This window comes from Ovis aries, chromosome 1 (assembly GCF_016772045.2).
Source record: "Ovis aries strain OAR_USU_Benz2616 breed Rambouillet chromosome 1, ARS-UI_Ramb_v3.0, whole genome shotgun sequence".
NCBI lineage: Eukaryota > Metazoa > Chordata > Mammalia > Artiodactyla > Bovidae > Ovis > Ovis aries.
In genome coordinates, this window is record NC_056054.1 from 6,962,636 (window position 1) to 6,984,368 (window position 21,733).

At 44.3% G+C, this 21,733-nt stretch overlaps 1 protein-coding gene across 3 annotated transcripts in view; it reads right to left on the minus strand.

Moving 5' to 3' along the window:
- The window catches only part of SPP2 (secreted phosphoprotein 2), a 553,934-nt gene extending 532,609 nt beyond the window's left edge, over window positions 1–21,325 (minus strand). Inside the window, exons 1-7 of one of the 3 annotated variants that reach the window (XM_012172538.4) lie at window positions 21,201–21,325; window positions 20,979–21,103; window positions 13,180–13,302; window positions 11,991–12,098; window positions 5,480–5,534; window positions 4,232–4,282; window positions 1,879–1,971 (exon numbers count right to left, since the gene is read on the minus strand). In XM_012172538.4, coding sequence (XP_012027928.3) covers window positions 1,889–1,971; window positions 4,232–4,282; window positions 5,480–5,534; window positions 11,991–12,098; window positions 13,180–13,302; window positions 20,979–21,103; window positions 21,201–21,267 — 612 coding nt within the window. In that variant the 5' untranslated portion in view covers window positions 21,268–21,325 and the 3' untranslated portion in view covers window positions 1,879–1,888. 3 annotated transcript variants of the gene reach the window in all.
- Between the last annotated feature and the right edge of the window lie 408 nt (window positions 21,326–21,733).

The following is a 21,733-nucleotide window of genomic DNA, read 5'->3' on the forward strand; positions in this document are numbered from 1 at the left end:
AATACTTTCACTTCACTTTTTCATGTTCCAGATAGAGGTTTCAGCAGAAGAAACCGCAGGTATTTCCGTGTCACCGGAGCTTCGGGGCTGGCGGACTTGGCAGCGATGAGGCTGAAGAAGTGGGCAAGGGACGGACCACAAGGGCCTTTGCGGGCCGCACTAGGGAATTTGGACTTTATCCTGAAAGCATACAGTGTTATGCAAACTTAAAACCTGTGACAGCGCAAGCTTCATGATTAACTTATGTGTGTCTGTGTGTGAGAATGAATGTTCTCTGAGTCTATAAGTATAATTTTATCCAAAAATCCCTCTTGGGTGCCTTCGTCACATTCCTTTAGTACTTGGGAGGCTTTAAAAAGACAAAACTGCCTTTGCTCCAGGCCCTGGTAGCTGGGAGTTTATTATACACACACATGAGGCCCAGCGGTGCCCAGTGTGGGTTTGCAGAACCAGGGCTCAGCCTCCAGCACAAGGGTAAGTGGGCTGTCCTTCCTCTCGGCTCATGGTCTGTCTCTACTTTGTCTTATAAGTGAATTGAGTGCATGAGGTTTGCATGGAGAAGGGTCAGAGTCTCTGCACTTCCAGATAAACCTGAGGGCCACGTGAAAGGTGGACAGTGTGGAATCAGGAGCTGAGGCAAGATGGCATGATGTGAGTGGTGATGGGCTAAAGCCAGAGAAAACATGTGGGCAAAATCCATAGGATCAGACCCCTGTGGATGTTGGGAGAAGATGAAGGGTAAAGAAGAGCCAAGATTGTATAACCTATGATGGGAAAGAATTTTTTTAAAAATAGATACATATGTATATAATTGAATTACTTTGCTATACATCTGAAACTATAATAACACACACTGTAAACTAACTATACTTCAACAAAAATTTTAAAGAGCAAATTACACTATAAATTTTTGAACAGGAGAAGATGCAGTGGGTGGTGATGCCTCTAGTAAGGCTGAAGAGGAGGCCATTTGAGTGTCAAGGGCTCCAGGATGCTCACCGCACCTGCATGCAGTGGGCAGCTGATTTTAGAGCCTGGATCTCAGGATGCAGCGAGGGGAGCAATGTGTGTTTGGAAAGCAGGCATGTGGAAGAGGTAATAGAGGAGGGAAGAACTGGGTGAAGGAGATCGCAAGAACGGGCGTCAGGATTTAAACGACTGATCAAGAAAAGGAAGGCAGATGAGACATCAGAGATTCGAAGGGCTAATATTTAGTTGGCAAAAAGCCAAAAAGTGATGGTAGGTGGGCAGGTAACGGCAGCAGCCTTGGACTACAATTTTGTCAAGAAGCTTAGGGCTTCCCCAATGGCTCAGCGGGTAAAGAACCCGCCTGCAATGCAGAAGACAGAGGAGACATCCCACAGGTTCCATCCCTGGGTCAGGAAAATCCCACGGAGAAGGAAACGGCAACCCACTCCTGTATTCCTGCCCGGGAAATCCCATGGGCACAGGAGCCTGGTGGGCCACAGTCCATGGTGGGGGTCGCAAAGAGCCTGATACAACTGAGTGACCAAGTACAAATACACACACATCATTGAAAAAGTTATCTGACAAGGAAGGAGGGAGACAAGGAGGCAGCTGTTAGGGTGAAGAAGCTGAGTCAAGAAAGGGGCTGTTCTGTTTCTTCGTTGTTTAATTTTTGCTCTGAAAGTGGAGAAATATGAACACATTGACCGCAGCACATGCAAAAGCCACAGGGCAAAGAGTGAAGGGACAGTTGAGGATCAGGATCCGGGAGGAGAGAAGAGAGGTGGGAGGTGAGATGCGAGCTGATGAGTGGACTGCAGACATCTGGAGGTGCAGGGGCAGCGGCTATAAGGCATTCTTTCCAGTAGCTTCTACTTCTAATTACACGTGTTTTTAGGCGTGTTCCCTTACCTCAAGGCTGTCACTCAAAGCCAGGGTTTACTCTTGCTCTGGGCCACGGGTTCGAGTACCTCCTATTTCCAAGAGGAAAGTTTCTTCTCATCTCTGAAGACAGAAAGGGAATATAGGGGCTCTGTCATTCACATCTAGACCTCAGACAACGCAGACTGCGTGACTATGCGTTAATGAGAAGGACTGTGACCAGCACCATCTGAGTCCCTACTGCCAAGAGGCTCCCCAGGAACACGATGACCTCATCTTCCTTGTCAAGCCTCCCTCGCTCTCGCCCGCCTGGTGTTACAGCTGAACGCGTCTCTGTAAGCCCTCGAGGGCATGGACTGTCACATTGATCCCTCCGTTCTCCGTGGGATCTGCCCAGGGCCTGTCACACACATTTGTTGAATTAAATTGAATTGTCATGTTCAAAGCAATCTCCGAGATGGCTGCACATCCGAGTCAATGATGGTCCCAAAGCCCAAAATATTTTTAGAATTCAGCTCTGGGATTATCTTCCAAGGAATATAAAAAGGATCCGTCACATTAATTTATATCCATATATATATATATATATTTGTCCCAAATGACATTTATCCCAGTGTGGTAGCCACCCCCAAGATGGACACGTGGTGGAATTCACAGTCTTGAGTATTATTCCACATTGGCCCAGGGTCAGTGTGTGTGGTTAATAAACTACGCAGAAGTGATGCTATATCACTTGCAAAATCAGGAAATATAAGACTGTGTGTCTTGGATGCTCTGTGGCTTGTTCATTCCTCTCTCTCCATCTCTTTCTCATCATGTTCTCTGGCAGAAGTCAGTTTTCATGCTTTGAGGACACTCAGACAGCCCTGGGGAAAGGCCGGTATGCTAAGAAACCAAAGCCTTCTGTCCAGTAGCCCCAAAGAACTGAGCCCTGCCAACCACCACCTGAGTAACCTGGGCAGTGGGTCCCTCAGGCCCAGTCAAGCCTTCAGATGAGGTCTCAGCCATGGTCAATGTTTTCCCTGCACCTTCTAGAGACTCTGAGCCAGAAACACCCAGCCAAGCTACTGCTGGGTTCCTGACCCAGAAACTATCAGACAGTAAATGGTTGCTGTTTTAAGCTGCTAGGCTGTGTGGTCATTTGACACACCGCAATAGATGGACATGGTTTGAGCCAAACTCCAGGAGTTAGTGGAGGACAGAGGAGCCTGGTGTGTTGCAGTCCACGGTGTCACGAAGAGCTGGACATGACTTAGCAACTGAACAATAACAACAGACGGCTAAGGCACCGAAGTTGGTCATTAATCTAATCAACTGAATTTATTTCCAGAAGTAAATCCAAGAGCACATGCTTTCCAACACTATTGATGCTGAAAAGAATGGGCCCTAGAATCTGCAGGTGATTCCAAAAACAAGTGTTCAAAACTGTTCTCAGTAGTGGTCACGTTGTTAGAATAACTGCATTTATTTCAAAATGGCACACTGAAGGAGGTCTAAACTTAGGCCCTTCTTGTAAGCAAGCCTCGTACTGTAAGCTTTAGTACTTCAGACAAATTGGGAGTAAGCTGAAGGATGGTCAGACACTGAGTGCGATGAAACATTGATACCTGTGTTCTTGTAATAGAGAACTCTGATCAGAGAGTAAATTTCACAATTTTTCTGGCAAGTGGCCTGGGAAAAACAGAAGCTTCAGAGTCTGACAGATCTCTCTCTAGGTCCTGTGTCTGCCACTCCCCACCGGAATCAAAGTTCTACATTGGCCGTGAAGCCTTGAACAAGTTACAGAAGCTCACTAAGCCTCAGTTTGCTCATCTGCAAAATGGGAAGGAAAGTAGCACTCCCTGTCGAGATGGTTGCGAAGCTGAAGGAGGAAACTGTCAATCAGTAGAGGGTGAGCATTTTGTGTCACAACAAACATCATGAGTTGTTACTCACCTCTTCTGTGTAAACAGATAATACTCCTGGTTTATAGAGCCATCATGATGGTTAAATAGAAAACTTATTATAAAAGGGAGAAACTAAATAACTGATAGCTCTGTCTGCTTGCTGAAAAGTACAGTTGAAGGTGGAGGGTAAAGAGGAGCTCATAAGAGCTTGGGATTTTTAGAAAATGTTGCACACTGGGACAGGAGGGAGGTCAGTGCTAATTTTCTCAGCCAGATTTGATACTTTGAATCCTGATAAATTTCAAGTGAGTTTCAATGCCTCAAAGTCAGCTTTTCAGTGATGTGCAAAACAAGTTTATGCAGGACTGTTCTTCTCATTTGCCTTTAAAATATTTTGTATTTCAGGGGTTTATCTCCTATGACATGGCTTCAGTGCATTCTGGCTTGATCAGAAGAGGATGTGTTGGTATCTGGCAAAAGAAAACGGGACCACTTACCACGTGATCGTTCATAAAGCGGTTCACCTCTGGATCTGTCAGGAGTGAGGCCTGTAATACAGTAATAGTCATAAGGCAATTATGACTGCCCACTTCTGGAATGTTCCATGATTTTGTTACTGATGCCACAAATACACCTTTCCCACAAGGAAGTGGTGGAAGATCACCAAAGACTCACTGCCATCAGCTCCAATAGGGAAAATCCTCCTATTTACCTATTTTATAAATAGGTAAAAATGGTTTCTGCTTCCCTGATGGCTCAGCAGTAAAGAATCTGCCTGCAATGCAAGAGATGCCGGAGATTTAGGAGGCTCTGGGTAGATCCCTGGGTCAGGAAGCTCCTCTGGAGAAAGAAATGGCAGCCCACCCCAGTATTCTTGCCTGGAAAATTCCATGGACAGAGTTACTGGGCAGGTTACAGCCCACAGGGTCACAAAGAGTTGGACGCAACTGAGCACACGTGCAAAAATGCTTCCTAAGCCATAGAACACTCACCTGGCCCGCCTTCAAACGAGAGACTGCTTATGAAGGGGAAGTGGACCACCCTCCTGTTCCCAAGCAAGATTCTGAAAGGGATGGTCAACTCTGGTGACATGGCTGGAGGGTTGCAGCCCCCGCCAGCCAGATGAGGCCTAGTCCACAGCTTTCCACGTGTGCATTCTTGCATGTGCGTACGTGCTCAGTCGTGTCCAACTGTTTGTGACTCCACACAGTGTAGCCCACCAGGCTCCTCTGTCCATGGGATTTTCCAGGCAAGAACACTGGCGTGGGTTGCCATTTCCTCCTTCAAGGGATCTTCCCCAACCAAGGATCAAATCTGCATTTCTTGCCTCCCATATTGGCAGGCGGATTCTTTACCACTAAGCCATCTGGGAAACCTGAGTCCTAAAACTGGCCTTGCACCCAGGAAGTAACAAGCATGTTCAAGTTGGGAGACCCTCTTAGGGTGAAAACCAGCAACTGTCCTGCCTAACTGGCAGAGATGTTAGAGCCGTGAAATGGAAATATGTCTGGAAAGTCTCTGCATAAATGAAGAGTTGCTTAAATGAAGAGCTGTGTCATTTTTGCCTACTATTAAGAAAGGAGCAAAAGCAAATGTTTATTTTCCAAAATTTCTGTCATTGTACAAAGCTTATATAGAGCTATTTCCAGTTTTAAATGATTCCCTGATCGAGAGCTTTAATCTGAAGTTAATTCATGAAAAAAATATATTTAAAAGATCTAAATATTAAAAAGGTCTCAACTTACCAAGCAGGTGACTGTTTCTTGATGTAGAGGATCCCAAGATATCCCCAAAAAACATCTAATTCAGGCATTGGTATATATCAGCACATGAAAGAGAAAAAAGGAAAGGCACTGCAAAATACTCAACTATTAACTGGAAGACTCACACAACTTTTAATGAAATAAGGCAATAAGCTATATTAAATCACTTTAATTAATGTATGGTTTTGAACGTATTGGTGTTTAGTCACTGAATCGTATCTGACCCTCTGTGACCCCACGAATGGTAGGCGTCCAGGATCCTCTGTCCTTGGGATTCCCCAGACAAGAACACTGGACTGGGTTGCCATTTCCTTATCCAGGGCGATCTTCCCATCCAGGGGTTGAACCCAAGTCTCCTGATTTGGGAGTGCTGAGTCTTAGCTACACTGGGCCACCAGGGAGGTCTGATGAACCACTGGGCTTATGAAGCAAACTCAGGGATACAAATAGAGGCCTGTCCCCCTCTCCCTAACTCCACTGAACTCCACCCCAAACCTCCTGCATTGGCAGGCAGGTTCTTTACCCTTGAGCCACCAGGAAAGCCATGTGTGTCTAAAAGAGTACATGGGGAAGAGCAACTTATATGAAGTTTAAGTCATCTGAAAAGATTTCCACTAGACTCAAAATGACTCCCAGATGCAGACCAGAAAGAAGGAACTCTGTTACATGGACTTGCTGATAGACTGTGTTCAAGTCAAATCTGGGAGTTTTCTTTCTATGTAGTCCCCATATGGGTTCAATAGGAAACAGTGTGCACGAAAATTCTTCATGAAGCCACTGAAAGCCCAGTGAAGTGAAAGTTGCTCAGTCATGTCTGACTCTTTGCAATCCCATGGGCTTAGTCCATGGAATTCTCCAGGCCAGAATACTGGAATGGGTATCCCAGGTACTGGAATGGGTATCCCAGGTCTCCTGTACTGCAGGTGGATTCTTTCCAGCTGAGCCACAAGGGAAGCCCTTGAAAGCCCAGAGTCTCAAAGTAAGGTGGCTGTTTGGCTCACAACTTTTCTTCCAGTTGTCTGGGCTGCCTACCTGTCACCCTCTCCATTCTTAACAGCCAGTAAGCCTGCTGACCTTTGTCGGAGTGACTGGTCTAGGAGGTGGCAAAGTTCAGTGGGAGAAAGAATAAGTTTTCAATAAATGGTGCTGAGACAACTGGATATCCACAAGCAAAAGGATGAAGCTGAATCCCTTCCTAATCAAAGTGGGCCATGAATCTCAATGAAAGACACATACAAACAACAAGAGAAAAAAGTAGATCAATTTGACTTCATTAAACTTTAAAACTTTTGTTCTTCAAAGGGCACCATCAAGAAAGAAAAAAACCTTACAGATGGGAGAAAACATTGGCAATTTTTTGGAACTTATATACAAAATATACAAAGAACTCTTCCTACTCAACAACAAGAAGACAAATAACCCAATTTAAAATTGAAAAAGGATTCAAGTAGACATTTCTCCAAAAAAGATACACAAATAGCTGATCATTACTTATTAGTGAAGTGAAGTCACTCAGTCATGTTCGACTATTTGCAACCCCATGGACTGTAGCCCACCAGGCTCCTCCATTCATGGAATTTTCCAGGCAAGAGTACTGGAGCAGGTGGCCATTTCCTTCTCCAGGGTATTACTCATTAGGATAATGCAAATCAAAATCTTAAAGAGATACCACTTCACATCCACTAGAATGACTCAAAAAAAAAAAAGACAGACAATAACAAGTGTTGATAGGATGTATAGAAACTGGAACTCTCATATATTGCTGGTGGAAATATAACATGGTATAGCTATTATGGAAAACTGCTTGGCAGTTTCTCAAAAATTAACACAAAAAGTGAGTTTATGCTCCAGAAATTTCACTTATAGGTGAGTAGCCAAGATAGATAAAAATACATGCCTGCACAAAAACTTGTACATGAATGCTCACAGAATCATTATTTAAAACAGCCAAAGTGTAGAAACAACCTCAATTTTGATCAGCTAACGAATGGCTAAATCAAATGTGGTTTATCCATACAATGGATTGTTATTCCACCACAGAAGAAGTACTGATTCATGCTACAACATGTATGAACCTCCAAACATGCTGAGATAAACCAGTCACAAAAGAACACATATTGCATGCTTCTATTTATATTAAATGGCCAGAAAAGTAACTTCATAGACAAAGAAAATATCAATAGATTAGTGGTTACTGAGTGTTGGAAAGAATAGGGTAAGAGGAAGGGGTATTGGAATTTCTTTTGGAGATGATGAAACGTTCAGGATTTAGATAGCAGCGACAGCTGTGCAATCTTTTGAATATACTCAAAACCACTGGGTGAATTGTACACATTAAATGGGTGAATTGTATGGTCTGTGAACTATATTTCAGTAACAGCACTATTTCTTTTTAATGAGACACATGCCTCAAGCCAGGCTAATGGTAGGGATATCAAGAGGTTAGAGAGAAAGGCTCAGTTTCCTCCTCAGTTTGGAGGATATGAATCTGGAGTGGCTTGTGGTCTTGCCTTCTGCTGCAAGAAGAAAACTCACAAGCAGTAAGAGGAGGGGGGAGAAGGAAGAGATGAAAGTGGCACCAGTATTGTTGATGGGCCCTAAACTGAGTCATCCGCGAGCACAGCTCCTCCCATTTGTTCTGGGAATGTGAACCAGGGAATCCTCTCATTTTGGCTTAGCCCACTTCCAGCTGAAGTTCTATCATTTGAAATGGAAGAGAGTAAATAAATGAAATACTTGTAACTCTCCTCCCCCAAGTTCAGAATTCCTGTTCATTCTTTCTCAGTTTCTCTTTTTGGACTGTTTTGGGTCTCAAGGCTGAACTCTAGTCAAACTTCATCCCCCACTCCAAATCAGAAAGATTTGCCCAAAGTCAAGTCCATTCACCAAGTTACAGATGTTAGCATTGCAATTGTGTGGTTGACTGACATGCCATATAGAAATTGTTTACCCTCTACATACTTCTCTTACAAATTTAAAAACTATAAAATATATAAAATATATTTAAATATAAAATAATATTGAAATATTTTTAAATAATTAAACCACCCATAATTTAAATACTTATTTTAAATATTAAAATATAACAATATAAAATATATTTAAATATTTTCTAAAATACTAAAACTATAAAAATAATTTAAACTACCCATAATTTAAATATTTATTTGGTTAAGAGAGAATATTAGCAATTTCAGAAATTTATTTTTTCAAACCTTTTAACAAAGCTTTTATACTTATTATAGCTATGTCGTGAAAAACCCACGTTTACTATATTAGAGACACTTTCTCTTACTGTATTCTTGCCAGATAATTTCCATTTGAACTGTCTTATTTCATAATAAAAACTTATTTATTACATAAAATAAGTTATCTACTTATATAAATAAGACATTTCATAACAATATTTCATAATAATTGGGATTTTTGGTCTTAGTCTCTATTTTTGGCTTCCATTGTTCTTTACATTATATTCCTTTCTCTGGAAATTCTCTTACTATCTACATATGTTTTTCAAGTGGTCTTTATATTCATTACTCTGAGGGTTTTTTTTTTTTCAGTTTTCTTTTATTCCCTGCTTCCAACGATGATTTATTTGTTCTTTGTCTAAATTCATCCCAGTCGATTGTCTTTCGTGTTTGTAGTACCACCATTTATTTCACTGGAAATGGTTAACAGCTGTCATCTAATTTTTCTTCCTGTTTCATATAAGAAACCTATTTTAGAGTTTCCAGGAATTACTTTAAACCTCCATCTGCTTTCTCCTCTTTCTTTCAAGTTGCAGAATCCTTTCATTTAAGGAATTTTTTACTTCCTCATAATTTTTTACAGTTTCCTAATCTTTGAGGGAAAGCAACCCGGGAGTTTATTTTTAAAATTGTGTTTGTTTCAGGGACTAACTTTGTAGCAGAGCCTTCACACAAAAGTTGGGATTGGAAGAAAAGTGAGTAGCTTTCAGTCTGCGATGAGAAAGTTGCAACAGGTTTGCGGGCTGCGCAAGAATCAACTTCTCAAATCAGAGATGGAAGAGGGATTAAACCGGGGCCCGCTTGTCAATCTCTACTGTGTTAAAGGCCACAGAAGAATTGGCATCCCTTTCTCGGGACATTCACCACTAACTCCCAGCTCTCCTTAGCATCTGTCTCACCTGCCCTGCCAGCCTCCCATCGCTCCATTCTTACCTAGCTCCAATCTCTTCTCCATCTATTCTGTCACCTCCCTACTTGTAATTCTCAAGCAGCCCCAAGCCAAGGATCCTGGCAAGACCCGTGAGGTCCACCTTGACCAGGCTCAGGTCCTCTCCAGCCCCACCTTCTGCCTCTCTTCTCACATTCTGCTCCCAGTTACAATGGATTTCTGTCCATTTCAACCCATCAGCTTAGCTTCTCTCATACTCAGGGAATCCCGTCGTGCTCTCCCCTGTGCTTGAAATCTCCCCTCCACACTCTGTGCCCTTCATCCTGAGGCCACCCACCCTCTAGTTTCCCTGGAAAGCCTGCTCTGCCCCACGTGCACCCATCCTCCCACTCTGTGTTCCCAAAAGTCTGTCTGGTAGTCAGGGTAACCCCTGCATAACGGATACCCCAGACTGGTCTACAGACTCTACAAGGGCCAGAGATGTGTCTTTCTTACTCTTGGCTGTCTCCTGGCTTCACCCACATAAACCACAAAGTCAACACAAAATGCTTGTGACATGATGCTTGGTCCTTGTCACTTCTGGCTTAGCTTGGCCAGGCGTGCACCAATGTGTCAGCTGTGAAGCTGACCTCACTCCCTGAATTCTTTACTGGAGTCAAACAGGAGGCCCTGGGTACCTGAACTAGCAGCAGGGAGACAAGAAATCACCCAGAAATCACCTGGAGATTGACCCCAAACACTGCCAGTGAGAACAAGATCGATCAACAAGGCTATGCTCAACTGAACATTTTTGCACAATTTTCCTTTTAACAGTAAAGGCACCCCTGCGGTGTTGGAGAAGACTCTTGAGAGTCCCTTGGACTGCAAGGAGATTCAACCAGTCCATCCAAAAGGAAATCAGTCCTGAATATTCGTTGGAAGAACTGATGCTGAAGTGATCAGCCAATCCTTTGGCCACCTGATGCGAAGAACTGACTCATTTGAAAAGATCCTGATGCTGGGAAAGATTGAGGGCAGGAGGACAAGAGGATGACAACGGATCAGATGGTTGGATGGCATCACTGACTCGATGGACATGAGTTTGAGCAAGCTCCAGGAGTGGGTGATGGACAGGGAGGCCTGGTGTGCTGCAGTCCGTGGGGTTGCAAAGAGTCGGACATGACTGAGCGACTGAACTGGACTGTAACAGGAGCTCCTCAGTCATGAGCGTCACTCCTAACTCTAAAATGGACTTCATATAAAATATGTAAGGCCCAGGTCCTCCCTGGCAGTCCAGTGGCTAAGACTCCACGCTCCCAATGCTGGGGTCATGAGTTCATTTTCTGGTCTGGGAATTAAGATCCCACGTGCCAAACTATGAGGCAATAAATAAACAAATATGTAGGGCCTGGGTATGTTCATAATATAGGAACATTACTTTTATGTATAATTCTTGAAGTTGAAATTTTATACTCTTCTCACGTAATTTTCACTACAGATTTAAACCTTGAAAAAATGAATAAAAGTATAAGCAGAGAAAGACGTTGTTGTTCAGATTTGGCTTTGTAATGGTAGAAACACTTTTAAATAGCAGTGAAGGACAGATTATCCCCTTATGAATAAACAAACATATACCAGTTATGCTTTTATTCCTCATACTATGTATGTATCATACGTACTGTGTATGTATAGCGGTATGATACTACGTATCATACTGCTATAATTTCATCCTCAGTTTTATTGTATGTGTTTAATTATTAACTAAACTTCTACCCTGTATCAAACATTGGCCTAGACAATAAAACAAACATTCCCTGCTCTCATGAGATATATATTTCGGTAAGAAAATCAGACAGTAAGTAATTTAATTCCAAGTCAGAATTTTACATGTTATTGATTTCTCAGGATTATTGCAGACGACTATCAATGCCATTGCGGGGAAAAGATGTGTTCTGTCATTTACTGAGCATCTGTTATGTGCTAGACTCTGTACCAGATCTTTTACATCCATGAACTTTCTTGGTTTCCTCAGCATCCTATTGGGTGGTCTTTATTACTGGTATGTAACAGATGGAGAAGCCTCAGATTTATAGAGATTAAATATCCTGACCTAAGTTGCAGAGCTGGTAAATGAACACTGATCTATCCGAAACGGCCCCTTCATTCCACTAAACGAGAGAGGCAGTGAACTTCACACTTAAATCCAGAACTTTTGCTCATTGTTTTCTTAAGCTCATATTCAAAATCTTAGAGAGGTGGGATTGGAAGATGTAAGGGACAGTGAATGTGAGTTTGCAGGTACACAGACTCTTGCCCAGGCACCTGATGGTCCAGCTACTCTATCACACCTCAAAGGATGCCAAGCCCCTGTGCATACCTCTTCACTGCTGCTGGACCCAGAGCTGGAGGACCAGTGGCAGCGAACCCACACGTCCTGCACGCGTTCAGCAGACATCCGCACGGTGCTTCTGCAAACGGCCACAGGCTGGAAAAGAAGAAATGGTGAGTTCTACGCCCAGCAGCTTGGGTAAACAGCTAGGACCTCCCCAAGAAATCAGGCAACATCACAGGGCTTGGCACAATGGTACAAACAGAAAGGAAGAATTTGGTCAATTTCATTTTCATTTCTCAAAACCTAAGCCAAAGCAAAGGATGGCTAAGGCATCTCTTGAGCATTTGCTACATTTCACGTCCCCTAGAAAGCAAACATTCCCTTCCTGAGCACTGAGTTGGTCACCTTGCATGGTTTTCCATGAGAACAAGAATTGGGAAGATCCCCAAGGCCTCTGCTCTGCTCTCCCTTGGTCTCAGATTTCCTTCAGATGCTAGTGACATTGGGGTTTGGGGTGTTTGTGAAACAATCATGGCGAAAATTTCCACGGAACAACAAAACAAAGGCTCTTCTTTTCAGAATTGATATTGCTATGTAGCAACACAGACGTCATCACACCAGTAAAATGACACCCGTGGAACAACACCTCAGAGAGTGAGTCTGGGGTGGTGGTGCTGGCCTGTGCAAGTGGGCTCCTACCCCTGGGGTTAACCAGGCATGGGGCCATGTGCTGGTCACTGGAGAAGCAGAACCGACCAGGCTATAGTCCTGACCCCCGTGGACCGCAAGCTGGTGGGGGAGACAGAATTTTGCATGACAGTCAACTATAAGACGTGCACCTCACCCCAGGAACACAGCTGGCATTTTGAATTCACTTAAGATAGAATTTGAAATGTCTCAGAGGCTTTTCTTTGTTCTTAGCCCCTTGGTATTCACTTTGCCTGCCACCATCATTATGCCCATTTTAAACAGCAGAAAACTGAGGCGACAGGGGTTAAATGACTTTCCAGGATTACTCAGGATTCCAGACTCCAGAGCTTAAGTCCTTGACCACAGAGTCACACCACCCCCACCCAGGGAACATCATGGACACAGGTAATGGTGCCTCCGAGGGTGGCCGGACACGAGACACGGCCAAGACCTCGGTGCGACTTTGAATCAGCTCCAGGTGACGGAGGAAGGCAGAGCTCTCTCGCGTTTGTTTCCAGGCTTGTGGCCTTTGCCCCACACTCACCACGTGGTAGCCCCTCTGGAAGTCACAGGTGGCGGGGTCTGCCTCAGATTCCCTCCTGCACGTCGTCTCTTGAATCCTGAACTCCAAGTCCATGGTCAAGCTGTCCTCGTCCAGGGCGTTGACCTTCACACAAACAAAGTGGCAGCTTGCTACAGATGTGTTCCTGAAGGTCACATGCTAGAAATGTTTCTCCCTGCACAAGAAGAAAAGGTGCCAGAATCTCCCACCACTAAAGCTTTCGATTGTCACCCTCATTCTGAAGACCAGGGGAGGAAGTGCTCTACGAAGTTTCACGGGACTTCACTGAGACAGCAGAACCTGGACGTGGGTGTCCTGACTCCAAGCTTATTCTAATGACTTCTCTTTACAGCGGATCCTCATTATTTACCAATTCCATACTTGCAAATTTCCTTAAATGTGTATTCAACCCCAAGTCATTCCTGGGTGCTGTCGCAGCCACTCATGGACATACGCTGAGCAGCGAAGAACTTGAGCGCCCCGATGCACACGCTCCTGCCCAGGGGCAGACAAGGTGATGCTCTCCTCCTTGTCCTGGCTCCCAGACTGTACGCAAGTCATTTTTATTGTCCATTTTGTGGCATGTTTTTCTCATTTTTGTGCTTTTCCTGGGTGATCTTGCTATTGAAACTGGCCCCCAAGCCTAGTGCTGACAAGCTGTCTAGTTTCCCAAGTGCAGAAAGGCTGTGATGTGCCTGCCGGAGAAAATACATGTGTTAACTGAGCTCCGTTCAGGCCCCAACTACAGCGCTGTTACAGTGTGTGTGTGTGTGTGTGTGTGTGTGTGTGTGTGTGTGTGTGAGCGCACGCACCTGAGCTCAGTCATGTCCTACTTTTTGCAACCCCATGGACTATAGCCCGCCAGGCTCCTCTGTCCATGGAATTTCCCAGGCAAGAATACTGGAGTGGGTTGCCATTTCCTCCTCCAGGGGATCTTCCCAACTCAGGAACTGAACCTGCAGCTCTTGCATTGGCAGGCAGAGTCTTTACCACTAATGCCACCTGGGTAGCCCCTACAGACCACTTGCAGAGGGAGAATAAAAGGATGCTTTGCTTTGGAAGCAGGCAACAGGCCCCAAGCTTGGGGTGGGGCTGGCAGTCCTCGTGTCTGTTTCTGACACAGAATGAGGAAGGCTACAAGTAGAGTTCTCTGAAAACAAGTAGGACTAAAAACTCAGTCTTGCCGTTATTTCCCACCTTGTTTATTGATAATTTTTAAATATTAGATACTAAATATGAGTCTCATTAAACAAGTAAAACCTCGTCTATCGGCCGGAGCGCACTGTCCAGTTCCTCTGCCCCCTCTGCCCCTTCCTGCCCCCTGCTCCCCACATCGTCCCCGCCTCCATTATGCTTCCACAATTTTCCTTAATGCAGTCTGATGAAAGCAAAGTGGCAGGACAAAGGCATAGTTCAAAAGATGCAAATGTGGGGGTCTGAATACTGATCATTTTGTTGAACTGTGAGATTATTTTGCAACCTTTTTTGCATCTCTAAGCACAACTCCAGAATATGGAGAAGAGCTTAATAGCTCTGCTTTTTCATTTGAATTCACTTTCAGCCAATTTCTTCTCTGTGTTTTTTGAAAAAGGTAGGACAACCCAAATACTCAACAGTAAGAAATCAACTGGAGAAAATCCCAAACCCAGCATTATGGCTGAAATTAAAATGCAGTACTTTATAATCAGTGTTACAGTGTGGTCCTGTTTTTCTTTAAAAATGTATTTTATACCCACATATGAAGAGAAAAAGATCCAAAGACATCTGCCACATGTCTGTAGTGGGCGTCTCAGAGGACTGAATAGTAGATGTTACTTTTAGTTTTTTCTTTCTTGTTGAGTCTTGTGACTCTTTATACTAAGTATATTCTGATTTTTTTACTCTTCAAAAAGGAATAAAAATATATAAGCCATAAAAGGCCCATAACAATTCCTTTTTGAGATTCTGATGTTTAATGTTATGCTCCCACTTAGCTGGGCCACAGTGTCCAGATCTGTGGTCAAATATTGGTCTGGATGTTTCTGTGAAGGTGTTTTTGGATGAAATTAAAGTGGTGGGCTTTGAGAAAAGCGGATTACCCTTCTTCCTGTGGGTGGGCCTCGCCCAATCAGTTGAAGGCCCAAATAGAACAAAGACTGACCTTTTCCTCAGCAGGAAGGATTTCTGCCAGCTGATGGCCTTCAGACTTTACCTGCGATGCCAGTTTTTCCCTGGGTCTCCAGCCTGCTAGCCCACCCTGCAGACTTTGGCTGCACCAACCCTCCACAACAGTGTGGGCCAATTCTTTAAAATCAATCTCCCTGTCTGTCTGTCTCTCTCTCAGTTCTGTTTCTCTGGAGAAGCCCAACTAACACAGAGATCACTTGGGTTTTTCAAACTAAGCCCTTAAGATTGGACAAAGAGTAAATCTCGGGTATATCTGCCTAGAATAATGCAATGAAGACAAAAAGCAAAAAATGCAAAGTAAAGGAAAAGTAAAAGTGGACAGGAACGGGCACAGACACAGAAAGGATCCCAAAGCTTCTGTGGCTTTGCCCCGAATGTCCCAGAATTCATCCACTCCCCACCCTCCTGGTGCTGGGGGCTCAGTGCCATCACTGGTCATTGCCTGCTTCCCGCAGTCGCTGTCTGGGCCTCCTCCCTTGCGTTCCACTTCAGAGATCTTTGAAGGTCTTCTCTCACTTTATTTAAAGCCCCACCCCTACCCCCTCCAGGGGTAGTTCCACAGCTGGAGTTTCTCCTCCCTGAGTCTTAGCTCAAATATGGTGTCTCTGTGGATATATCTGCCCATCTGACAGCTACCCCAGCCCAGATCCATCCATCCATCCTCCTGTTTTATTTTCTCTACAGGACTCTCCACTCTCTGAGACTTCTTTCACTTTTTTATGTAATGTCACCCCATTCTCCATCATCACCTTCTTCCCTCTCCCTCCCCTTTCTCTTCCTCTCTCTCTGCAATGGACTCTGAGCTCCATGGAAACGTCAACTACAACTTGGCACTTGCCATCTACCTGTGGACTGTAGGCCACCAGGCTCCTCTGTCCATGGGATTCTCCAGGCAAGAATACTGGAGTGAGTTGCCATGCCCTTCAGCAGGGGATCTTCCCAACCCAAGGACTGAACCCGCGTCTCTTAAGTCTCCTGCATCGGCAGGCAGGTTCTTTGCCTCTAGCGCCACCTGGGAAGCCCATTGCCGACCTCTACAAAGATTAAATCAAGTGCTGCTGCAGCTGCTGAGCTTCAACACCTCTTGAAAGAGTTCAGGGTGGAGAGCAGAAAGGAGGCACTCTCTACTCAGGATAAAACTGGCAGGACACGTCTTCAGACAGTTGGATATTCTCAGGAGCTGATTTTACGAGCCCAATTCTTATATCTCCTCATTTCTAGAAAAGCACTAAAATTCTTCATGATTTTCATGAGAAAATCCTGTTTCTCCTGACTAGAAGAAGCTTCATGAGACCAGCAGAAACTTTCTAGAAAATAAATGTGCTTGACTGCATGTATTCCCCCTTTACCAAAATCACATATATACTGTCCCTCCCTGCTATTTCTTTGGAGCAGTTTCTCAAAGCTTTCGAGGTACTGTCTCCAAGGCTGCAGTCCTCTTTTTGCCCCAAATAAAACTTAGCTCACAACTCTCACGCTGTGCATCTTTTAAAGTCAACACAAGCCCAGTCTGGCCCATGCTGTCTTCCTCGTCCCCAGTACAGGGTCCATGTCCACCTTGTCTTTCTCGGCTTGTGTCCATGAGGGAACAGTCTGAATGAACCTGGTGTCGGGGAGCAAGGAAACCTTCATGACTGAAGTCCCATTTGCCCACATTTCCCCATTCTTTTCTAAACTTGGAGTCCAAGGCATAAGTTATTCAAAATCAATTCCAAGTATTTAATCCAGGTCTGCTGGGAAAACCCAGTGGTTCTTAACCCTGACTACACATCAGAATGACCAGGAAGCATGTGAGAATGTGAGCTCCACCCTCAGAAACTGGGGCTTAATTAGTCACCTTCCCTCTTGGAAGTCAAGTACATTTCTTTCTTTTTTTTAAATTTAGATTCTTTTCCCATATAAGCTATGGGGCATCAGGAATATTTGTCTCTCAGGTGATGCTGACATGTAGCCAGGTCAAGAATCACTGGGTTTTTGAGATATTTTGTTTTTAAGCCACACCATGTGGCAAGCAGGATTAGTCCCCCCACCAGGGATCAAACCAGTGCCCCATGCATTAAAGGTGTGGCGTCTTAACCACTGGACCACCAGGGAAATCTCATGAAGCACTGGACTTATGAAGCAAACTCAGGGATAAATATTGAGGCCTGACCCCTCTCCCTAAGTCCACTGAACTCTATCCCAAACCTCCCACATATACACAAACATGACAAAACCAGTTATTTCCTTTGGACATATTCCTAGAAATGAAGCTATGAGATCAAAAGTTATATTTGCTATTTTTAATGTTTAACACGTTTATAAATATGCTTAATGCACATTTCCAAATTGCTTCCCACTTATTTCCTTTAGACGTAGTCCTAGAAATGAAACTATAAGATCAAACATTATATTGGCTATTTTCAATGTTTAATGTGCTTATAAACATTCTTAACACTTATTTCCAAATTGCTTCCCAAAGACAATCTTACCAAATTACCCTCTCTCTAGCAATGTTTGAGGTTTCCCATTTTCTCTTCCCCTTCCTTTTCACCTTGGTGTTTCAGTTCTGATTCTGTTGGCTGTTAGAGACGTGATGTACTTTCTCCAATGCTTCTGGTGCGTCTGTATTCCTTCTTTTGTGAGTTGCTTTGTACCTTCAGTGCCAGAGATCTCTTCCTTCACCTCTTTCCTGCGCTCTTTGCTTGACTCTGATGGGATCTCCTGGGTCTACTGTTATGGGGGGTGGGGGAACTGGCATATTTGGGGCCACCTTTAGGTCATTTGTAGATGGCATGACTAACACATGCTCCTTTCCCTGTTTGAAACCGGACATGCAGATGACACTACCCTTATGGCAGAAAGCAAAGAAGAACTAAAGAGCCTCTTGATGAAAGTGAAAGAGGAGAGCTAAAAAGTTGGCTTAAAGCTCAACATTCAGAAAACTTAGATCATGGCATCCCTTCCCATCACTTCATGGCAAATAGATGGGGAAACAGTGGCAGACTTTTGAGGGGAGGGAGCTCAAAATCACTGCAGATGGTGACTGCAGCCATGAAATTAAAAACCACTTACTCCTTGGAAGAAAATTTATGACCAACCTAGACAGCATATTAAAAAGCAGAGCCATTACTTTACCAACAAAGGTCCATCTAGTCAAGGCTATAGTTTTTCCAGCAGTTGTATGGATATGAGAGTTGGACTTTATAAAGAAAGCTGAGCACCAAAGAATTGATGCTTTTGAACTCTGGTGTTGGAGAAGACTCTTGAGAGTCCCTTGGACTGCAAGGAGATCCAACCAGTCCATCTTAAAGAAAAGCAATCCTGAATATTCATTGGAAGGACTGATGCTAAAGCTGAAATTCCAATACTTTGTCTATGCAAAGAAATGACTTATTGGAAAAGACCCTGATGCTGGGAAAGATTGAAGGTGGGAGGGGAAAGGGACGACAGAGGATGAGATGGTTGGATGGCATCACTGACTCAATGGACATGAGTTTGAGTAAACTCTGGAAGTTGGTGATGGACAGGGAGGGCTGGCGTGCTGTAGTTCATGGGGTCACAAAGACACAACTGAACTGAACATGTACAATAAAAAGCAAAATGTGAACCACTTCTAAAAAGCAAGAAGCATCACCAGGACAGATCAAACAGGGAGAGTTTTCCTTCCATTGGGAGAAGAAGGGAAGTTTTCATGGCAGAGACATGGTGATGGAACTTGGCCAGTGAATTTGAATAATGAGAAAAGGCTGGAAAGAAACAAAATTAGGCAGAATTCCAGAGAGAAGGCAGCTTACTGGAAGTGAAGGGGCATCTCCTGCTTGTGTTCTCATCAAGGATCCCACACACAGGTATGCTTATTTGCAGGTGCCTGTGTGTCTGGGCTCAGATGTCTGATACTAAGATGGCCCCATGTGCTGGAATGTGCTCTGGGTGACTACACCTCAGGCTAGCTCATCTCTGCTGGCCAGATTTCCATGGTGTCAGTAACTGGTTCTCTCGGGAGCTGTCCTCAGGCTCTTATTCACTTAATTAACTACTAACTTTCTTCTGTAGCAAGCACTAGCTAAATTACAAGTAAATCTAAACTGTCTATTTGCACGCTTGGCAAAAGGCCATGGATACCCATCCTGCCACACACATGGATTTCATTAAATGCGAAAGATGGAAGCCAGTACAGCCAGGGTGGGAGGGAGAGGTTCTTTATTCCGTCTGGTACCCCTCCAGAAGGAACTCTCCCTTTGGCCTGGCAGCTGACCACATGTATCTTCCAGGGTCTCTGCACTGCAACAGCCAGGCCAGGTGACTGACTCTGTCTACAGCAGCCCAGTTCCGGGCAGGGTGCCTTGCTGAAGCATCATCTTCATGACCTATGACCCAATTAGAAAAGACAACTGGGACAATTTGATACATTTCCAGGGAATACGGAATGAGAAACTGAGCCATCTTCTGAAGAAGCAGGGTCAAGATGAAGGTATTGATGTTTTATTTGGAGACTGGAGCCGTGGAGCCAGCAGCTGTGTGCCCTTCACAGGAGGAGAGGGGCAAACATGATGAGAGCTAAGGCAGTACCCAGGGCTTCCCCACTAGCTCAGAGGTAAAGAATCTGCCTGCAAGGCAGGAGGCACAAGAGAAGCTGGTTGGATCCCTAGATTGGGAAGATCCCCTGGAGGCGGAAATGGCAAACCACTCCAGTACTCTTGCCTGAAAAATCCTATGGACACAGGTACCTCGTAGGCTATAGCCCAAAGAGTCACAAAGAGTTGAACACGACCCAGCAATCATGCATACAGGCGGCACCCCGCAGGGATGGGAGACGTGAGCACGAAGGTGGAGAGGACACAGTGGCCCTCTGACCTGTGTGAGGAAGGAGGCATTGCTTGGACCCCTGGTCATTTCTCCTTGGTTCCCAATTTCCCGGGTGGCCTGGCTGCAACGAGTTCTCACTCTTAAGACCTGGAACCTTGTAGAAGTTCCCCACCTCTTATCTTAATCTTAACTCTGCTGGAGGCTATTTCTGCTCCCCCTTGCTGAAGACAACGTGCAGGCAGTGGAATCACCCGGGGCCCAGCGAGGGGGTAGACGACTGCTGTCTAGTTTCTCATTCCCTTTGAAGGATAATTCTGTTTCTTTCTTTGCCAATCATGCTCTTAGTCATTGGAAGCCCATGAAAATTCATCTTTTCCCCATTTCCCCAAGCTAACAGGAAACAGACGATTACCAAATTGACAAAGGAAAGTGGATTTCTTTGGCTCAAAAGCCAGAATTTATTTCCTATAAGTATTAGGAGCAGAACTGCTGAACTTGAAAAGGCCTCGTTTCTAATAAACAAGCAGTTTTTAATAAACGTCTCAGAAAGAACCATGGGCACTTTCAGTCTAGAAGCAGAGGGTAACATCTGGAAACAGGAAATGAGGCCAGAGGGAAGAAAACTGAAAGAAGAATCAGGAATCTGAGGTAGCTTTGAGAGCTTTCTGACAATTGTAATTAAATCCTTTCTCTCTCAAAAAAAAGAATGTGAAAGCGATGAGTGGCTGTTATCTTTTTAAACTGGAAAATTTTTAATGTGTACCTCAAAAAATGACAAGAGGAAAAAAAAAACAAAATAGTATAGAGAAGATGTAACAGGCACTTACTCTTTTAATTGAGCTTCTGAACGCTCGAAACAGATAGGGGCTCAGTGACTGGGAATTCACTTTTGCCACAGAGGCGCTGAGAGCCTCCTTCAGGGAAGCCGGGTCATAGTCATACACCGGGAAACCTGGGCACACAAGCACACAGGGATACGGTGAGTCAGGACCCAGGGTCCAAACAGCTATATCATCAAGGGCAGGAGCCCTGGTCCCCAAGCTCCTTACCTGTACAGGTCCAGTGGTTCATTCCAAGGACAAATATCACCAACATCTTCATCACCATCTTCTCCATTATGGGAAGAACAATTTCAGTGCAGAGACAGGGAGATTGTCTCTGTGCCTTTGGGGTTGACCAGTTGTCCTGAAAGCAGCTATTTATCAGTGTGACCTGGCTTGGTCTCTCCAACTGGAGCAGACAGCGGCTTCAACAAAGACTCTAATTGATCCTGGGATCAATATTTACTTCTGGCTTTTCCAATGGACAAGGTCCAGATGGAGGCCACTTTTGAAGTTTGGACCTCAACATGGGACTTCAGCCCACAGCTAAAGCCATCGAGAGGCGGGGACTCTGCATGCAGCTTTTGTTTTTCTCTATTTAATTTCACCCAGATGGACTGTCTATTTCTCTTTATTTCATTTCATTTTTAGAGGGAGAGATGTAATCTTACTTTCAACAAAATGGTTAATTTTTAAAATTTATTTATTTGTAATAGAAGGATAATAGTTTTACAATATTGTGTTGGTTCCTGCCATACATC